The 20188-nt window shown below is 35.3% G+C and overlaps 1 protein-coding gene across 15 annotated transcripts in view; it reads right to left on the reverse strand.

The window, feature by feature from the left end:
* Positions 1–20188, reverse strand: part of LOC123552940 (protein phosphatase 1 regulatory subunit 12C-like) — a 100516-nt gene that overhangs the window by 49693 nt on the left and 30635 nt on the right. For 12 of the 15 annotated variants that reach the window (XM_053541584.1, XM_053541579.1, XM_053541583.1 and 9 more), the window contains exons 8-12: positions 17762–17779; positions 9270–9448; positions 8886–8929; positions 7010–7222; positions 1733–2029 (exon numbers count right to left, since the gene is read on the reverse strand). In XM_053541584.1, coding sequence (XP_053397559.1) covers positions 1733–2029; positions 7010–7222; positions 8886–8929; positions 9270–9448; positions 17762–17779 — 751 coding nt within the window. The remainder of the gene's footprint in view (positions 1–1732; positions 2030–7009; positions 7223–8885; positions 8930–9269; positions 9449–17761; positions 17780–20188) is intronic. The other 3 variants (XM_053541573.1, XM_053541577.1, XM_053541580.1) reach the window with 3 other exon arrangements.

Here is a 20188-nt window from a genome sequence, read left to right on the forward strand (position 1 = left end):
TTGTTATAATAAGCTAAAGTTAAAACTGGATGACAAAAATATACCAACAATAATCAATGTTGTTTTTCTTACTAAAGTGGTTTATCCAAAATCTTAAATCTAAAATTTCTAACCTATGCCAAAAGTTTTTTTCTTCAAAAATTATTCCTTCTGTTAAGAATTGCATGCTTCAAGTACCTTAACTCAACTGACACTACCAATGCTGATAACAGTTCAAGTTACAAACTGATCTAGCATGGATGCAACAAAAAAGCAAGACATTAAAAGCAAATCTACAAATGAGCCGCGCCATGAGAAAACCAACATAGTGCTTTTGCGACCAGCATGGATCCAGACCAGCCTGCGCGATCCATGCTATTTGCTAACAGTTTCTCTAATTGCAATTCTTTGAAAGCGAACAGCATGGACCCTGACCAGCTGCGCCAATGCGCAGGCTGGTCTGGATCCATGCTGGTTGCAAATGCACTATGTTGGTTTTCTCATGGCGCGGCTCAAATCTAAGCAGAACACAGTTCTGAAATAAGTACTTGATCAAAACATAATGATAACCCTTTCTTATGATGTTTTATTAATATGAGAAAAAAAGAAATTTTAGATTTATTTTTAGTTATTACAGAGTCAGAGAGAAGCCAGCATATCTGGTATGATGTTTGCTCTGATTAAACAGGATAAACAACAAACTGAAGAAAACAGTCAGACACAACAACAGAAAAAGGTGTTACCTGCAAAAGGAGAGCAAGCTTTTCTTACACATTCCAAGTAATTATCTATACTATGTTCTTACCTGTTACACTCTTTTTCTTCCTTGAATTTCGTCAAATGTATTAACCAATTTAACTGACCTGACAGGGCCATATTTTACATTATAACATAGGGAAGCTGACTGTAGAATTCTATATGATAAAGTTCTTTAGCCAGTCCCATGCAACTTGTTTTTGTTTCAGCTTTTGCCCAAATCTTTTATTTCCAAAGCTTTTTTCTTCCGAAATAAAAGTATCTTAAATCTGAAAACTCACAGGTTGTCATACCAAACCAGGTCAGTAAAATCGGGCAATACTTGAAGTAACTATTGTTCTTGTGTAATATATTAGTATAAATTCCTATCTGTTCATTCACTTACACAAACGAGTAAAAATGCATAATTTGTCTTAAATGAAATGGTGTACTCCCTTAATATTTTAGATGAAGAATCTACAAATTACAGAGAAATGGAAGCCAATAAAAACAATCACCTCTGTCATAGATTTAACAGGATCCTGTTTTGTGAAAATGGTCCCATAAATTTGAATTAAATAATTTAGCTTTGAAGTAAAGAGTACATATTTACAATGAACAGAGAGAAACTATAAATATCATTAAAACTTACCCCATTCCATACTTTGACATCTTAAATGGCTTCTTGTTATGTGTAAATGCATGGTTATTGAAACTAAATATAATATGCAATTGTTTTTTGGTGAGATAAGATGTACACAGGATTAATATTTGGTTGGTAATATATAATATCACCGTGATAATTATTATTGAACCTTGTGCCTTCCCAAAAATATTTTGTTTACAATTTCATGAATATGCGCTAATACTTTTATAGTACATATGAGCTTAGTACTTTTGAACATAGTAACAGATATATTAGTTTGCCGCAACCCCACTGCAAGAAGTTTCTGGTTAATATGATGTCATGCACGTGCAAGATATTATCAACACAGCAGCACGTGCACAGTGCATTTACCTCGGTTATGCTTGGCGGAGCACTCGCAGTTCGCTTCAAACCCGCTCGGTCTTTCTTAGGGGCGACATTTTCAATCAATGGTGTATCTTTATCAATATCTGTCTCTTTGACCTTTTCAATGACCTTGACTTTATCAACATCTTTGTCCATATCTTTCTTTTTCTCTTCATTGAGATCTAATTCTTTCTTCTCCTCTTTGTTATTATTAACAATTTCCTTATTCTTCAGAGTATCGTCAGTTTTCTCTGGTTTCAAGATTTCCTTCTCCTTTTCTTCTTTCTGAATGTCCTTTTTATCCTTTTGAATAATTAAAATCATAGAAATATGATACCCATAGCTATCCTGGAAAATGAAGCTACTATTTGTTTTTTTACAAGTTTATTATAACTGTATTACCCATTACACTGTTAACATGCACCTTTGCAGTCTATACCATGTTCCTAAATTTATTAAACCTTGACACACTTGGATATATATCCTGCAGACACCTACTTGTTCCTAGATCGTTCTACACAACAACTTGACACTGTTTGTTTATTTATTTTGGGTGTAGTGCCATTTTTCAACAGTATATCATAAATGTAATGGCAGGCAGTTAACCTAACCAGTGTTCCTGGATTCTGTACCAGTACTAAACTATTTTCCATAAGTAACTGCCAACTTCTACGCATGAATCAGAGGTGGAGGAAGAAATGACATCAGAAACAAAGTCTTCTATCAAACTGTCACAGAGATTGTTTGCCAAGGCATCAAACTTACTACCCTGTGATCTGTAGATCTGTGCTCTCCCTAATGAACTAAGTGAGAGGGCACCTTAAACTGTAAACCTTGCACATCTTATTACATGTGTTCACAATACCTGCAATCTCTAAAACCTGCACGAACAATGGGCATTATACACTAATACATACTTTGCAATTCCATGTAAAATATATGGGATAACATGCATTTATCATTGTAATTAAAATGGAAGTTACTCATGCAAGTATACATATACATTACTTGAGACTACACAGTTGCACATGCAAAACTTTTTATGGTTTTCTAAAAATAACACTTACCTTAGAACTCCTGCCATCTGACTTTATACTAACATCCCCCCAAAATGGATTTTTTTTTCAAGAAATATCTACTTACCTTCCCAAAGAACTTAATCTGAATCTTCAGAACAAAAACACTGACAAATTGTTCAAGAACATAATGAAAGTGATGCAATTTTTCAAGACGAACAGAAACAAACTTGTGATAAGCTCCTGCCCCAAGCTCTCAATTTACAATAAATAATACAACATTAAAGTGAGAGTGACAACATTAAACTGTAACAGTAAACAATCAAAGGCTTGAATGGCCTGAGTCAGCTAATGATTGATGTACTGACAGTATAGTCTACCAGTTTCAGTTTGTTTTTAGTTTTTTTCTTAAAATTTCATAACACAGCTTGATATTTACCCAAAATATTATATCCGGATACGATTACACTTTTCTCCAGTTTGAACAATATATTTTACAAATTGTGATGATACGAAGACATTTAGCAGCAATTGGCAGTATCTGACATTGAAGTTTATGGTTAAATTACCTCTTATTTAAATCTTTTCATAAAAAAGTTGTTTCGTTTCGTGAAAGCAGCCAAACATAGCCGATCTACTTTCGATTTCAAAAACTACAAGAAAATACAATTTAATGTTTCGCCGATTTGTTTATTTCTCGAAAAATAAGAATTAAAATCATTTTTAATATCAGTAGTAACTAAACAAACCAGTAAGAGCTTCTTCTTCCGATAATTTATCAGTTTACTGACTGCAAAATTCAACACACGCAAAGTTTATAGAAATCATATGATGCTTGTTTACGTTCAATGTGGGAGAATTAAGGCTGATTGGCTATGTTACCTAACGCATCCAGACGATTCAGATTTTGTTTTTAAACAAGAGGACCATGATGGTCCTGAATCGCTCACCTGTCCCATGATCACCCCACATGACCCAGTTTTGAACTGAGTATGACGTCGTTTTTTTTATTATTTGACATAGTGACCTAGTATTTGAGCTCATGTGACCCAGTTTTGAACTTGACCTAGATACCGAGATAAAAATTCTGACCAAGTTTCATGAAGATCCATTGAAAAATATTGGCCTCTAGAGAGGTCACAAGGTTTTTCTATTATCTGACCTAATGACCTAGTTTTTGAAGGCAATTGGCCCAGTTTCGAACTTGACCTAGATACCATCAAGGTAAACATTCTCACCAATTTTCATGAAGATCTCATGAAAAGTACGGCCTCTAGAGAGGTCACAAGGTTTTTCTATTAATTGACCTAAGGACCTAGTTTTTAAAGGCACATGACCCAGTGTCGAACCTGACCTAGATATCATCAAGGTGAACATTCTGACCAATTTTCATGAAGATCTCATGAAAAGTATGGCCTCTAGAGAGGTCACAAGGTTTTTCTATTTTTAGACCTAATGACCTAGTTTTTGACCATACGTCATCCACTTTCGAACTTGACCAAGATATCATCAAGGTGAACATTCTGACTAATTTTCATGAAGATCCATTGAAAAATAAGGCCTTTAGAGAGGTCACAAGGTTTTTCTATTTTTAGACCTAATGACCTAGTTTTTGACCGCACGCGACCCAGTTTCGATCTTGACCTAGATATCATCAAAGTGAACATTCAGACCAACTTTCATGAAGATTCATGGAAAAATATGGCCTCTAGAGAGGTCACAAGGTTTTTCTATTTTTAGACCTACTGACCTAGTTTTTGAAGGCACGTGACCCAGTTTCAAACTTGATCTAGATATCATCAAGATGAACATTCTGACTAATTTTCATGAATATCCATTTAAAAATATGGCCTCTAGGGAGGTCACAAGGTTTTTCTATTTTTAGACCTACTGACCTAGTTTTTGACCGCACGTGACCCACTTTCGAACATGGCCTAGATATCATCAAGATGAACATTCTGACCAATTTTCATGAAGATCCATTGAAAAATATGGCCTCTAGGGAGGTCACAAGGTTTTTCTACTTTTAGACCTACTGACCTAGTTTTTGACCGCACATGACCCACTTTTGAACATGGCCTAGATATTATCAAGATGAACATTCTGACCAATTTTCATGAAGATCCATTGAAAAATATGGCCTCTAGGGAGGTCACAAGGTTTTTCTATTTTAAGACCTAATGACCTAGTTTTTGACCGCACGTGACCTAGTTTCGAACTTGACCTAGATATCATCAAGATGAACATTCTGACCAATTTTCATGAATATCCATTGAAAAATATGGCCTCTAGAGAGGTCACAAGGTTTTTCTATTTTTAGACCTATTGACCTAGTTTTTGAAAAGACGTGACCCAGTTTCGAACTTGACCTAGATATCATCAAGATGAACATTCAGACCAACTTTCATACAGATCCCATGAAAAATATGGCCTCTAGAGAGGTCACAAGGTTTTTCTATTATTTGACCTACTGACCTAGTTTTTAATGGCACGTGACCCAGTTTCGAACTTGACCTAGATATCATCAAGATGAACATTCTAATTTTCATGAAGATCCATTGAAAAATATGGCCTCTACAGAGGTCACAAGGTTTTTCTATTTTTAGACCTACTGACCTAGTTTTTGACCGCAGTTGACCCAGTTTCGAACTTGACCTAGATATCATCAAGATGAACATTCTGACCAATTTTCATAAAGATCCCATGAAAAATGTGGCCTCTAGAGTGGTCACAAGCAAAAGTTTACGCACGGACGGACGACGGACGCTGCGCGATCACAAAAACTCACACTGTCACTTTGTGACATGTCAGCTAAAAAGCATTGTGTGCATTTCTGTAATTTTATATACGTTTTTATACGCTTAGAAATTATTAGACATGCGTATTTGCATTATTTCTATACGTAATTTACGCTAATACGCAATCTGACTAAAGTACTTGATCTTCTAAACGAAGATCTGAGAACGACCCATTCACATTCGTCTTCTGTATATTTTGGATTTCCAGTATTGCTATTTTTATTTTATCCAATCAGACGACATGTTCGAATGCCAAAGAGTAAGAAAAATGTGCAGTTATTCCAGGGCTCGAACCCAGGACCCCTCGCTTACAAAGCAAGTGGCCTACCGACTGAGCTAACCGGCTATCTGATACATTATGACATAAGAATTGTAAATATCAAAAGTCAAGGCTACAGGTAGATTTGCAAGATGTTGTAAGTTAGGCTCTGATTGGCTAGCGAAAGGGTCGTCAGAACGAGGCAATGAATAGGTCGTTCTCAGATCCTATGCGTAGCGTAATAGGATATGTACTTTAGTCAGATTGCGCTAATACGCATCTTATCTGGAGCCCTGTGGAACTATTTTTTGTCTTTCGCTGGATGTTACCCAAGCTTTGTAAGCCTGCGCAATTCTTAAAATGCACATTTATGCTTAATGAAATACATTCGAGTATTGCACAATTAAAAGTCATAAATATGACAGATTACATCGTATATTGGTCATAGCAAAGGGAATTGACACAACTTAAATTCATTCATGCAGTGAACTGTTTGAAGTTTGAGAAATCTAATGGAACTACATCCCTTCACTGTGTTATTTGGTCCATTTAGAGAATCGCTGGATAGCAAGGACTCGTCAAAAGGCTTTCAGCCTTTAGCCGACTCAAAAATGTAACACCAAGGAGAGCAAGAAGTTTTTACTGAATTATTAAATACCATGAAATTATCACTTTTGACTGATAACTGATAGGTTGCAACCTCAATACATCTACATGAAGCTAATGCCTGCTAAAATTTGCCAAATAAATCAATGAAGTTGCTCTATGTACATGAAGCTACAAGTTTAAGACTTCCATCTTTGGTTTCACAATTACATTTTTGAACTTCAAGTGCTGAATAGAGTTAAAATTATAACATTCCATACTTTGACACCTCAGATGCTATTTGAAATACAGACTTAATTTCTACACAAAAACCTTTACATAAAAGTATTAAGTCTTCACCTCTCTTACTGTTGTTAAACAACAGCTGCAGCAACAGAGCAACATATGATTTCATGATAAGTTTCACCCCACAATACTTTAAAGTTTCACTTCACTTTTTTTGTAACCTATGCATCTTTCTTTCACTCCTTCCCCCCTCCCACCAACCCTATCCCAATGCCTCTAACATCAAATTTTCCTACCTTAAATTCTATTTATACCTAGGAACAGTAACACAACAATAACAGAGTACCTAAGTGAAAGCCTGCCAAGATGTATTACTTACATTATTGAAGATCTTGTCTTTCTTGAGACCATCACCTATAACCTCCGCCTCTTTCTTAAGCTCATTTTTAAGCTCTTCATTCTCATCATCCATAAACTTAATATTTTCTTTTTCCGTAGTTTCCACAGACTCCTCAATTTTGGGCATTTCTGGGGTCTGTTTCTCTTTAATTTCCACGGTTGTCATTATCGGGGGCTTGTCTCGGTCCCGAGGCTAAGCATGCGTGAAAAATTGACAGATATATAACACACAACACAAACAGTATACATGTGTCATACGTGCAGTCTTAGCAAATGAATGATGCCTGTTCACTCATTTACACTAATAGTTCCCATAATTGAGCCGTGCCATGGGAAAACCAACATACTGGGTGTGCGACCAGCATGGATCCAGACCAGCCTGCGCATCCGCGTAGTCTGGTCAGGATCCATGCTGTTCGCTAACAGTTTCTCCAATTCCAATAGGCTTTAAAAGCGAACAGCATGGAGCCTGACCAGACTGCGCGGATGCGCAGGCTGGTCTGGATCCATGCTGGTCGCATACCCACTATGTTGATTTTCTCATGGCACGGCTCATATACTTTTCATATAACAAAAAGCTCCTCTTTAGGTTTTATCACATTCTGTCAGTCTTGAATTCCAAAGCACTAATTAAGGGATATTACTGTGAAATCATCATTATTCATGTGGGTAAGTTAGGGTAAGTGGGTAAAGACTACTGTACAAGTGGATATATTTGTGGGTCTTAAAGTTCACAAATTGCCGATTCTAGACATTTCATGGGCGGAAATATTTGAGAATCACCAAAAACTGAAGTGCCAAAGCTAAGTTTGTTTGTCTTTGCTTGACTATAATGATGTGTTCTGGTGAACTTTTCCACTTATACAGTTAAGTTCTGCAATAATACACAAGTAAACCCCAACATTAAAATAAAAGTTCCATTCAATTCATACTTGAAATTTTAAAATCAGAATACTGTTATAAATATATACCATTATATCACTAAATAAATGATGTCACAGTATATCCTAGCTACAGCTGAACTGTTTAAGGTTAAAGGTCAACCTTAAGAACAGTGCAACAATTTGCAAAACTGAGCTCTAAAACTTATTTAGACTGAGTGAAACAGTCTTTTAAACATGTACATACAGCCTATTTACTTATTTTTATATTTGTTTCTTTCCAAATCAACATCAAATACTTTACGACATTCTTCAGATATATTCAACAGTCTATAAACAAAAACCTGGCTATTTGTAACAATTGTGTCCGTACTGAGCCTCAAATGGGCTTGGAATAGCAAATGGCTACATTGCTGCAGTGCCAGAGGTATGTAGGCAGTGTGGGTGAAGGCATTTTTGTGAAAATAACAGAAGTACTAATATTTCTCTGAGCAAAAATGGCAATTGTTACAAATAGCAGCTTTTCTTTGTCGTTTTCCACAGAGGATAGATTTTATAAAGCTGAAATTTTTCATTGTAATGCAATAAAACAGAAATTGAAAGTTATATCAGAAAAACTTGGTGCAAAAACTTTTACTATTGTTTCTTACTATGCAAACAGCAAAAACTATAATGCTGAAGAATGCCATTTTATTGTTAATTTCACTAAAGACATGTCAAACGATATATTTGTATAAAATGTTTCTTCATGCCTAACACATTCAATGATATGCTATGAACATGCCTTCGAAGGTACTATACTTTGGACTCCTTTTAATCAAAATGTTCAAAATCATTTTCTTTTCTAGACTTTCACATTTTAATGTTCAGTTTACTTTGAACTTGTGATACAAAATCTTAACGATATCTTAATATCTAAAGTATATTGAGACTTGACATAGTGTAATATCTTATCTCTAAAAAAGACTGCCAAACCTGATTCTGTTGAGATGTCTTTTTGTTGATTTCATTCTTCTTTTCTGTAAGAAATTAATGGAAGACTTATAGTTATATTTCTGCTATACTTTTTTCAAAAATTAAAATACTAGATTGTACACCATTGGGAAATCTAAACAGCCTTTGTTTTAAACTATATTGTATTTGTTCTACAGAAGTATATACTCTGTGTTCAATTTATTAGGAATTTTGAACATGAGCTTGCACATAGATCTCCTTGGAGGTGTTGTAAAGAGAGGTAATTTTGTACTTCCAAATCTGACACACTACCTGTTCCGATTTTTGATTTATACTTACTGAAATACAAGTTATCAACACTGTCATTATCTGACAATAATTCGTCTGGATCCGATTGTGACATACCTGTTTCAGATTCTGTAGATGATTCTGACTCCTCCTCCTCACTACAGGAACTAGAGCTGCTCTTTGCCTTTTCTTCCTCGGTTGCCGGTGGAATCACATCGAGAGTGGCTCGCTCCTGGCCGTCCACATTCTTCATCACATTGTGCTTCTGTTCAACACTCATACGTGTTACAGAACTCCTGTGAACAGTAACAATTTTCTTTGTTAGTTAATGAAACAATTTACATTTGATTCTTTCATATATAGTTATGTAGTTAGTTAACCAATGCACGTTTTGCACAGATGAATGTTTGTGTTAGCTTTTATTTCCTATAATCTCAACTTCATCAATCTCTTAGTTTCACCCTGTGACAAATTCATCAATTTGATCTTAAAATTTCTCAGCATGGATTAATATTCCAACAATTCAAGGTTTAGATTGAACATTTCACATTTAGAAGCACTATTTAAAGGTGCACAAACATTCTACCCAGCAAAACAGTATCTTTTTACACCTAAAAACATGCAATGGAAAATAATGCACTTTTTTAAACATGTAATTAAAATTAACAAAAACCAAAAATGCTTTAACACAAAACACACTTTAACATTACCATAAACCAACATGTAATATGTATTTAAACATTATTTACCGATGTAAGAAGAGATTAAATATTTTAAAATGACTGTTTTTCAATACTTCAAAAGCACAAATCACCCTGTTAAGTAGGTATCTCCATTAGTGAGTTACATAACTGTCACATGTTAGACCAACCAAAACAGCACTTTCAAAAATTACTTGCTTCCTGAGAAGCAGGAAAACCTAAGAAAATATGTTAACATGTTTCACATCAAGCTTACAGAAAATCAGGTAAGATCCCTATTTGGGCAAATAATTACAAACAAGAGTGTCATGATGACCCTATATTGCTCACCTGTTTAACTTGGCCTTGGAATCACCAAGATAAACATTCTGACCAAGTTTCATGATTATAGGGTAATAAATGTGGCCTCTACAGTGTTAACAAGCTTTTCTTTTAATTTGAGTGGTGACCTAGTTTTTGACCCCACATGACCCAGTTTCGAACTCAGCTTAGGAACAATCAAGAAAATATTCTGAAGTTTCATGACGATTAGGTCATAAATGTGGCCTCAAGAGTGTTTACAAACTTTTCCTTTGATTTGACCGGGTAACCTAATATTTGACCCCATATCACACAGTTTTGAACTTGGTCTAGGAATCATCAAAATAAACATACTGACCAAGTTTCATGAAGATAGGGTCATGAATGTGGCCTCTAGGGTGTTAACAAGCTTTTCCTTAGATTTGACCTGGTGACCTAGTTTTTGATCCCACATGACCCAGTTTCAAACTTGGCCTAGAAATCATAAAGATAAACATTCTGTGCAAGCTGGTATCAAAACAAAGCATAAATGAAACCTCTATATGACTGAAAGGGCCATAATAGAAAATTTTGCCCTGAAAAAGGGAAGTAACTCTAGAAACCATGATGGAATCAAGCCAATTTTCGAAAGGAACCAAGATCTTATTGTGATTTACGTTATGTGTAAGTGTGGTTAAAATCAAATGTAAAATGTCACTTCTATCGTGTTCACAAGGTAAAAACAAGGAGCTGCGTTCAATAAACGCTTGATGCCCCCGGTGGCATCATTGTTGATACAAAGCAACCTAAGTCCAAAACAAGGTCAAGTTCAAGGTCAAGGTCAAACTGAGGTCAAGTGATGTCTGATGATGAGGAATGGTCACAGGTTACATCTGCATTAGTATCAAGTCATTTTAGTTAGGGGTATTGATGCTAGACGAAACGGTCCCATTTGGTTAACCTCCAACAGACGGACGGACAGGAAATCACTATATGCCTCCTGCATCAGTAGATCCCGGGGGCATAATTAACAAATTCTGGCACTTTCAGGGTCAATCAGGGGCCATAACTCCGGAACCTATGATTCCATCTGACAGATTCATGATGGAATCCAAGATCTATTGTTGTTTAAGATATTTTGCAAGATTGTATCAAATCAAATCATAAATGAAGTCTCTATATGTCTGCAAAAGCCATTAAGGGGCCAAAACAGGATCTGGCCCGATTTCGAAAGGAACCGAGATATTATCCCAATCAAGTTATGTGCAAGTTTGATTGCAATATGTGGTTTCTATTGTATTCACAAGCCAAAATAGCAAATTTTGGGCCTTTAATGGGCATCAACTCTAGAACCCATGATGGGATCTGGCCAGTTTTCGAAAGGAAAGGTCTCTATCATGTTCACAAAAATTGTGGATTGATGACGTATGACGGGCGATCACAAAAGCTCACCTTGTCACTATATGACAGGTGAGCTAGAAAGCTAAACTTACTTGTTTGGGTGAGTGGGATGAGGGTGGTATCTAAATGTGTAATAAATGTCAGAGATACATGTAGAATATATTTAGTGATCCAACTAACATCAAACTTTTTTATATTCTTTTCTAAAGACATTTTCAGGGCACTGAAAGGAACTGCTACAATATAGATAAGAGACAAAAATTGTTGGATACAACTGACAGATTTTAAGGGACAAAACAGTAAGTATCAGATCATTAATGGAAACTACAGACTAAGTATGGGTAGAAATTTATGGGAGATGCAAATGGATGGACAGGGATTTTTTTTATTCTGCTGGAATTTGTTTTACAAAGGAAATGCTCTGTCTAAATATATAAAAGGTGTGCCAGCTAAAGTAAAGAAATTCTTAGATAACATTTCTGTTACTGGTCTGATTACCACTCCAAAGGTTATGGGTTAAGTAAAACAGTACCTCTTATGCAAAACAGGCTTTGTCCCCGAATCATGCATATCGGGAGATGCAAACCTTTAATAAATGTTAAATCATAACTGGTCTTGTTAAAACTACATTAGAAACAAACTGATAACTGACTCTAGCTCATCAAGAAAATGTTTCTACAGCAATATAGGTGTTTGTTTCAAATATCAGAAATTCCAATATTATGAATGCATTATTTTCAAAGACAAAATGCATGTAACTTGCAAACTCATATCAGGTGAAAAATGGTATGTCTTGAGCACAAAACTATTTTCTATTTAACTAAATTAATGTGTTTTTTTACAATCTTAAGCAATTACAAATCCATTGGATTACCTTTTTCCCTTCAAAGCCTCCTATATTTCCATATTAATACATAATCTCTTGATGCAGAATCTAGTTCAGCAAGGTTCATATAAGTTATACTAATCTTGTCAACATTCCGTAATTCTGTTCTAAAATTATTTACACTCAACAAACTGACTATTCTACCATTAATGCATATATATCATAGTCTGAACGGCATTATATAATTTCAAAATTGTAGTGAGTTGATTTTTAAAAGCTTTTCCTATATCTGAAGCTGTCATGCTGTGACGATGTTAGTGGTCCTTTTCAGTTCATAGTATTTGTTTCCATAGCCTATGGAAATGTTTCCATTGCTTACGGATTTGTATACCAGAGATGAAAAGGTACAATTACCACCACAATTGATGTGACAATACCTGAGAGCCATTTTAACTCTCTCTCGCAGCCATAAACGTCTGCAAACATAACATAAAGTTAACACAACCATCACCGTGTCAATTATCATTGTTGCATCAATGCAGTATTTTAGCATATTCCACTGAGAAGACAGCATATTACCTGCTGGTATCTTTGTCTCATTAAATACAGCAGGTTGTCAAAATATTAAAGGATTTAACATTAATGTAAAAATCTTTAAAAGCTGGCTAGGTTGATAGCTGTTGTGCTTGTTTGTTTTTTTTGATGGATGTAATGCTACACAACCCAGTTCCGGTTATATATCTACTTTCCAAATTTTGATGGTGGAAGAAGTCCCATGTACCAAACAGACAGATATTTAGGTCAACCAATTAACATTCTGTAAGCCTGTTTGATGACATCCCCACATGCCAATTCCAGCAACGCTTTATCACAGCATTTACCAGTAATTTCAAACTTTCCTACTCACAGTAGATGTCAAAAAACTTTGAAACAACAAACTACCTACCTGATACCCATCACTATCTCATTTTTTTCCCTAATTTTCAAAATTCTCTTACTATCGTATTTCATCAAATAAATGTAACAAATATAACATACTAAATCTTTTACTAAAATTTCTGCATACTAGCTCCTATAAAAATGTCCAAATATTTACTAAAATGAGAATAAAACTTTTCTTGTTTATACAATATATATTCCAAAGTTATAAAATTCCGTGCTACTAAATTTAGCAAGTCAGTATTAGGCAAATAAAACCATAGATGAAAATAAGACCAATAAAACATGACAGTTTTCCTTACCTTAAAAGTCATATTAATTTGATAAATTACACTATAAATACATTTTGACTGCATATAAAGTTGAAAAAAAAAAAAAAACGAAAGAAAAAAATGTTTTATCCCTTTAAAAGTCTCTGATTTTTTAACTGATAATGGATTTTTGCAGACTTGATAAGAATAATAGCTGCATTGTATAATTGTCGAACATGCCATAAACATGGAGTATATCAGAAAGAAACTGTTGTTACGATTAAAATAGCGACTAGTCAAGCATTTAACAGTTTTCTTATCAGGGAGAGTATAAAATTTCAGATTGTATTTTAGTATCATGCATACAATTGAATGCATGTTTTGATTAACAGGTTCATAAATACAGCATTTACTATACTTCTACTTATTAAATTATCGCATGTACAATAAAGCTATATGTGATGTGAATATGTATCTATATAATGTCTTTATATAATATGTATTTAAGGACAGGCTAAATCTAACAGATTATACTGTCTGAAACAAAAAATCAAGAAAACAAGAGCTGTCTCCGTAGGATGACACATGCCCCCGATGGCACTTTGAATAAATAGTTATGGCCGATGTTAGAGTTTAGGACCTTTGACCTACGGAGCTGGGTCTTGCACGCGACACATCGTCTTACTGTGTCACACATTCATGCATAGTTATTTTAAAATCCACGCATGAATGACAAAGATATGGACCGGACATGCCCATCAATGCACTATCATGAAAAATGATCTTTAACATCTAAGTGTGACCTTGACCTTTGAGCTACGGACCTGGGTCTTGCATGTGACACGTCGTCTTACTGTGGTACACATTCATGCCAAGTTATTTGAAAATCCATCCATCGATGACAAAGATATGGACCGGACACGCCCATCAATGCACTATCCTTTAACATCTAAGTGTGACCTTGACCTTTGAGCTACACACCTGGGTCTTGCGCATGACACATCGTCTTACTGTGGTACACATTTATGCCAAGTTATTTGAAAATCCATCCATCGATGACAAAGATATGGACCGGACACGCCCATCAATGCACTATCCTTTAGCGTCTAAGTGTGACCTTGACCTTTGAGCTACGGACATGGGTCTTGCTCACTGCACGTCGTCTTACTGTGGTACACATTCATGCCAAGTTATTTGAAAATCCATCCATCGATGACAAAGATATGGACCGGTCACGCCCATCAATGCACTATCCTTTAACGTCTAAGTGTGACCTTGACCTTTGAGCTACGGACCTGGGTCTTGCGCACTGCACGTCGTCTTACTGTGGTACACATTCATGCCAAGTTATTTGAAAATCCATCCATCGATGACAAAGATATGGACCGGACACACCCATCAATGCACTATCCTTTAACGTCTAAGTGTGACCTTGACCTTTGAGCTATGGACCTGGGTCTTGCGCACTGCACGTCGTCTTACTGTGGTACACATTCATGCCAAGTTATTTGAAAATCCATCCATCGATGACAAAGATATGGACCGGACACGAAAATTGCGGACAGACCGACAGACTGACAGACCGACAGACAGACAGACGGTTCAATAACTATATGCCTCCCTTCGGGGGCATAAAAAAGAAATATTTATGATACACAAACTGCAGTTCTTGCCTACTGCTCATCATATTACAGCTGCAGTGTCATCTTGTTATACATGTTTTTTTCTGACATTAGTTCTTTGGATATATATATATATATATAAGTTTATCTTAATATGAAATGTGTTTTAGTAATAGCAATTTAAGAAAGACAGGACAACACAGGACTCAACGTATACCTATACAGCCAAACATCGCTCGAACTCATTGCCTGATCCCGACAGAATCCCTATATAATGTATACTATTCGGTGCCTCGAAATACCAGTAACTCAAACAAATTTTGCTGGTTCCATCCAGTTAGATTGAACAAAGTTTTTGTTCGTATCTGTAGTGACCACATTCATTTCTTTTTTGGTTCTTTTGTGTAGGCTGTGGTGTCAGGCAATGTCATTTGGATATAACATTTTCACTTGCCTCTGTCAAATTGTCACAGAGAATCTATGCCCTGCCTGGAGAGATCCAAATTAAAACTCCCTAGAACCTAGACATACAGGATCACTTATAAGACAACAGTGTTACAACACCTTTAAATTATTAACCTTACATAAATTATAATAATCGGCCATAAAGTTAAACAAAAATTCTTTTATCATATCGAGGTAGTTGATTGTCTATTTATTTTTGTGAACATTAAATGACAGCGTACGAACACACAACAAACTTTATTAAACAGTGTACTGTACAACATTTTTGTGGGCATTCAATAAAATATTTAAAGCAGAATTTGGTTTAGGTTTAAAAAAACTTACAATTTATTAAATACAAAAGGTTCTTAAAAGAACATTTACATTTACGTCTAAAATTTGGACTCCAAGTCAAATATGAAATTGATTAACGCAGCAATACTAATAGTGGATATTTGAAGGTGGCTAATCGGAAGATGTCTTGCTCCATCTGCCAAATAATCTCTTTATGCCAACACATGCTCTTTCTCTCACTTAGTGAATGCAACTAAACAAGACTGTCTGGTTTGAATTCACTTATTGCAGATTTCTAGAATTAGGAATAAAATTAAATGTGACTTCAGTGTTCTAATACAATTTTGATGTATAAAAATCTGTCTAAACTTGATGCCCACACTTCACATATTTTATAGAAACAAATTTTACAGTACACAGGATTTACCTATAACAAGTTGTAACACACATCACTCAGATTAACACTATACAAAGGGCAAGTAACTATGTCACAGACAAACACTCACAGTGAATGAATAAACACAAAATTATCTCCCTTAGACACTTATAAAGCCACATGAAGCATTGCCTAGCAAATGCATGATCGGATTATCCCATAATTCACTTTTATGAGGTAAATGTGTTTTACAAATTTAATCAAAACAGGCATTAACATTTGCATTTCTAATTATATTATTCAATTTACAGCATAAATTTTACAATCAATTACTGTATTGATCAATCTATCAGCTGTGATTATTTGTTTTGCGAGCTTGGTAAAGATCTGTGAAATTACATTTTTTGTCTTGTAGCACGTCTTTTGAGTTGAAAACCTCATAAATCAACGTCACAGACACCTTTTATTATACTTAGATTTGATAAAAAAGAAATGAAATCAAATTTTGAATATATATCACACTAATTTAACATCTACTTATAGTTAAGTACACACTTATTGTGAGAACAATGTTGTCAGTGTTGTCCGTGAGACCCAGAGTGATCTATTTTTTACACTGGTATTCCTGAATATTTATCTGTGAAAATAAACTACTTATATGTATGGAAAGTGAAATAGATATGAGCCGTGCCATGAGAAAACCAACATAGTGGGTGTGCGACCAGCATGGATCCAGACCAGCCTGCGCATCTGCGCAGTCTAGTCAGGATCCATGCTGTTCGCTTTTAAAGCCTACTGCAATTAGAGAAACCATTAGCGAACAGTATGGATCCTGACCAGACTGCGCAGATGCGCAGGCTGGTCTGGATCCATGCTGGTCGCAAAGCCACTATGTTGGTTTTCTCATGGCGCGGCTCAATTATCTACATTAATCTACCTATATTGCATCCACAAGAAAAAGGAAAGAACTAAAACACCACTACCCATGCTCAAGTGAAGAAAATGTTCATGCATTTCCTAGGCTTTGTCCCCCTTGCACCTGCATTTAATCTGATACTGACGAAACTTTGGATCTGTATATGACACATGTAACTATCCTCACCATCAGACAGTGTGACACAAACAAAGTCAGTCTTCTTTACTGACTGCAACAGAATCCTACATCCCCTACCCCCTCAATGCATCGCAAATAGCACTTGATTTGACAAAAAAAAAAAAAAAATATAAAAAAAAAATTTCAAACTCCCTCCCCACCAAAAAAACAAATAAACACTGATTAACACTTTCTACCAATGTAACACTTATGTCACATTAAAATATTCAGTCTGTCTTTTCTTCTCACAAAATGAATTAATTTCTTTAACCCAATTCCAACAATCATATACATTCCCAAGTTTCATCGAGATATCAGAACCTGTTGCTGTTGCAGCTCATGACTAATAGTTAAGAGTGAAATATACACAAATTGACAATAACCTTGCAGGATCGTTACGGCTGCAATAAACATGATAAAATAAAACGTGGTTAGTTCATGGATCAGTGTCAAAACGCATTTCAACGAAAAAATAATCTCATTTTCCTGAACTACCTAATTGATATTAAACAATTAATACATGTATTGAGTATATAATAAATGCAGAAAGCACTAACTGTACAATGTACCATATTTGAAAGCAAAGAGTACTATAATTTTTTATCATGTATTCCAGAAACTAACATCAGAGCACAAATCAGAGCCAAATTTGTCAGAAAATTTTAATGTTCTTGGAAATTACCAACAAAGCAGTATTTAATTTTCAAATCTGGTACATTCTATCATACACCATAAAATAAATACTTGTTTGCCTATAAAATCCTATACTTTGGAAGCAAACATGCATACACACCGGTCTATTCCCTTAACTGTGCGGTAAAGCATCATTTGTCTTTTATAAGACACCTTATCCAGAGATATTGTGTATGACATAGGTACTTCCCTACAATATCTATACGAACTCAATTGTTAATTTATATTTTAAATTGGACCCTAATCTGGGAGCTCATCTACTGTTATGTTTTATGTAAAGCTACAGATTAACAGGAATGTTTAACTCAATGATGTTGTAAAAAGGAAATAATTGATTCTGGACATGACAACTGTCCTATCCAAGACTCTTGTTTCATTTTAGTGTGGTTTAATAACCTTTATCACTGTTTCCTCTTAATTACAGTGGGTAGTTTACATACCAGGAGTTCCACAATTCCTTACTAGTATAAACCTTTTCCCACCTTACCCATGTCAATCACAGAAGTACAAATGACTGTAGAGACATACTGTCTTTAGTCAATCATCACAACAAATGCCTCACCCAGGATTCTGAGACACCCACTAGATAGTAAATCATGACATTGTACCCTACACATTTAGCTAACTGACTCAGCTTAGGAAGTTCAAAACTTAAATTCATATTTCTGCAAAATCACTGAAAACCAAGAGCAAGTGCACAACATCTAAAAGTGTGCTATTGTCAAGGCAATTCCATGCATAAACCATACAATTATGATAGATTGTGTAAAACAAAAATATGGTGAAGATTTTGTCCTAAACATGTATAAGATACAGAAGAAAATCTTTTTTCAATGTGAAGACAAACTGGTCATCATGCATGTCACTGATATTTTCTTTAATCTGACTCAAAGACTTGTTACGGCTTTTCCAACAGTAAGTGGAACTAAACTACTTCAACCACAGTCCTCAGTTTAATATGACAACCAAAGTAGTCGCCCCAAATTGTAGCTTTACTGAACAAACCCCACCAAGTTTGGCTGTAATATTGACAGTCACAGCTGAAGAACTGGAGGTATAGTCAATCAAACAGTTTTACCCATAATTCCTGTCAATTCTAATTTCTATAATCTGACAGGCAAAACCTTACATTAACTGCCTATTTTAAACAAATCCAGGGGTGTGGAAATCCCAATATTTTTCACTTGTCCACGGACAAATGAGACTTAAAAATCTACTTGTCCGCAGTCAAAACTTACCTGCCCGGATTTTCAACATTTAAGCATGCAAATAATTCTTTATTTTGGACAATAATCTACAAGTAGTAACGAACATAACAAAGTGTAATACTGTAGCTGTTTCAAAAAATAAGCTTTTGACACTTTAGCTTGTGTTCGTCCGCGAGGCCGTCGAACAATCAACAGCAATACCTAAAGACTGCTCACCATGCCATGTGAACCCATGTGAGAAAGCATGGCACTTTCTGACTGTTAGAAAACAAACGTGAAACTTCCTGACTCGTACTAGTGAGCTCTTTGTGCTTTGACTATTTACTTCAATTTTTGTTGGCAGACGAAGTTGTAACCGTTGAACAAATTTGTCAAAAACATTGTGATAATTGTTTACGTTTCCGGTTTCTATTCGACAAGTTACCGTGTGCAAAAATCACGCGAGATCATGATAGGGAACCAATCAGGACGCAGAGAAAGAGCTGCTAAATTTAGACACAGTATGGTTTTCCCAAAACTGGAGAAATCGAGAGGCCCTTGGCGGGTGAATCATCCTTTTCGTACATCAAATTCTTTTATTAACTCCATAAACTTGAAGTACTGTTCATCGTTCCTAAATTATTCTTTCCTTTTTTTCATTTAAAACCAGAACATTTGTGCTTGTCCGCGGACAAACAGAATGCGAAAACTCACTTGTCCGCAGTCAAAAATTCCCTAGTCGGACAAGTCGGACATAGGAATTCCACACCCCTGACAAATCTAATATACCTAGCTACAAAAGGTTATATAATATTGCAAAATAAAATTATTGTGATCTTATCATACCAGAAAATAGTGTCTTCTATTAATTTTGAAAGCAGGAAAGAACCGTTACCATTTACTAACACATGTAGAAGTTTAGGAAGGGAC

Source organism: Mercenaria mercenaria, chromosome 4, assembly GCF_021730395.1.
Source record: "Mercenaria mercenaria strain notata chromosome 4, MADL_Memer_1, whole genome shotgun sequence".
Classification (NCBI taxonomy): Eukaryota; Metazoa; Mollusca; class Bivalvia; order Venerida; family Veneridae; genus Mercenaria; species Mercenaria mercenaria.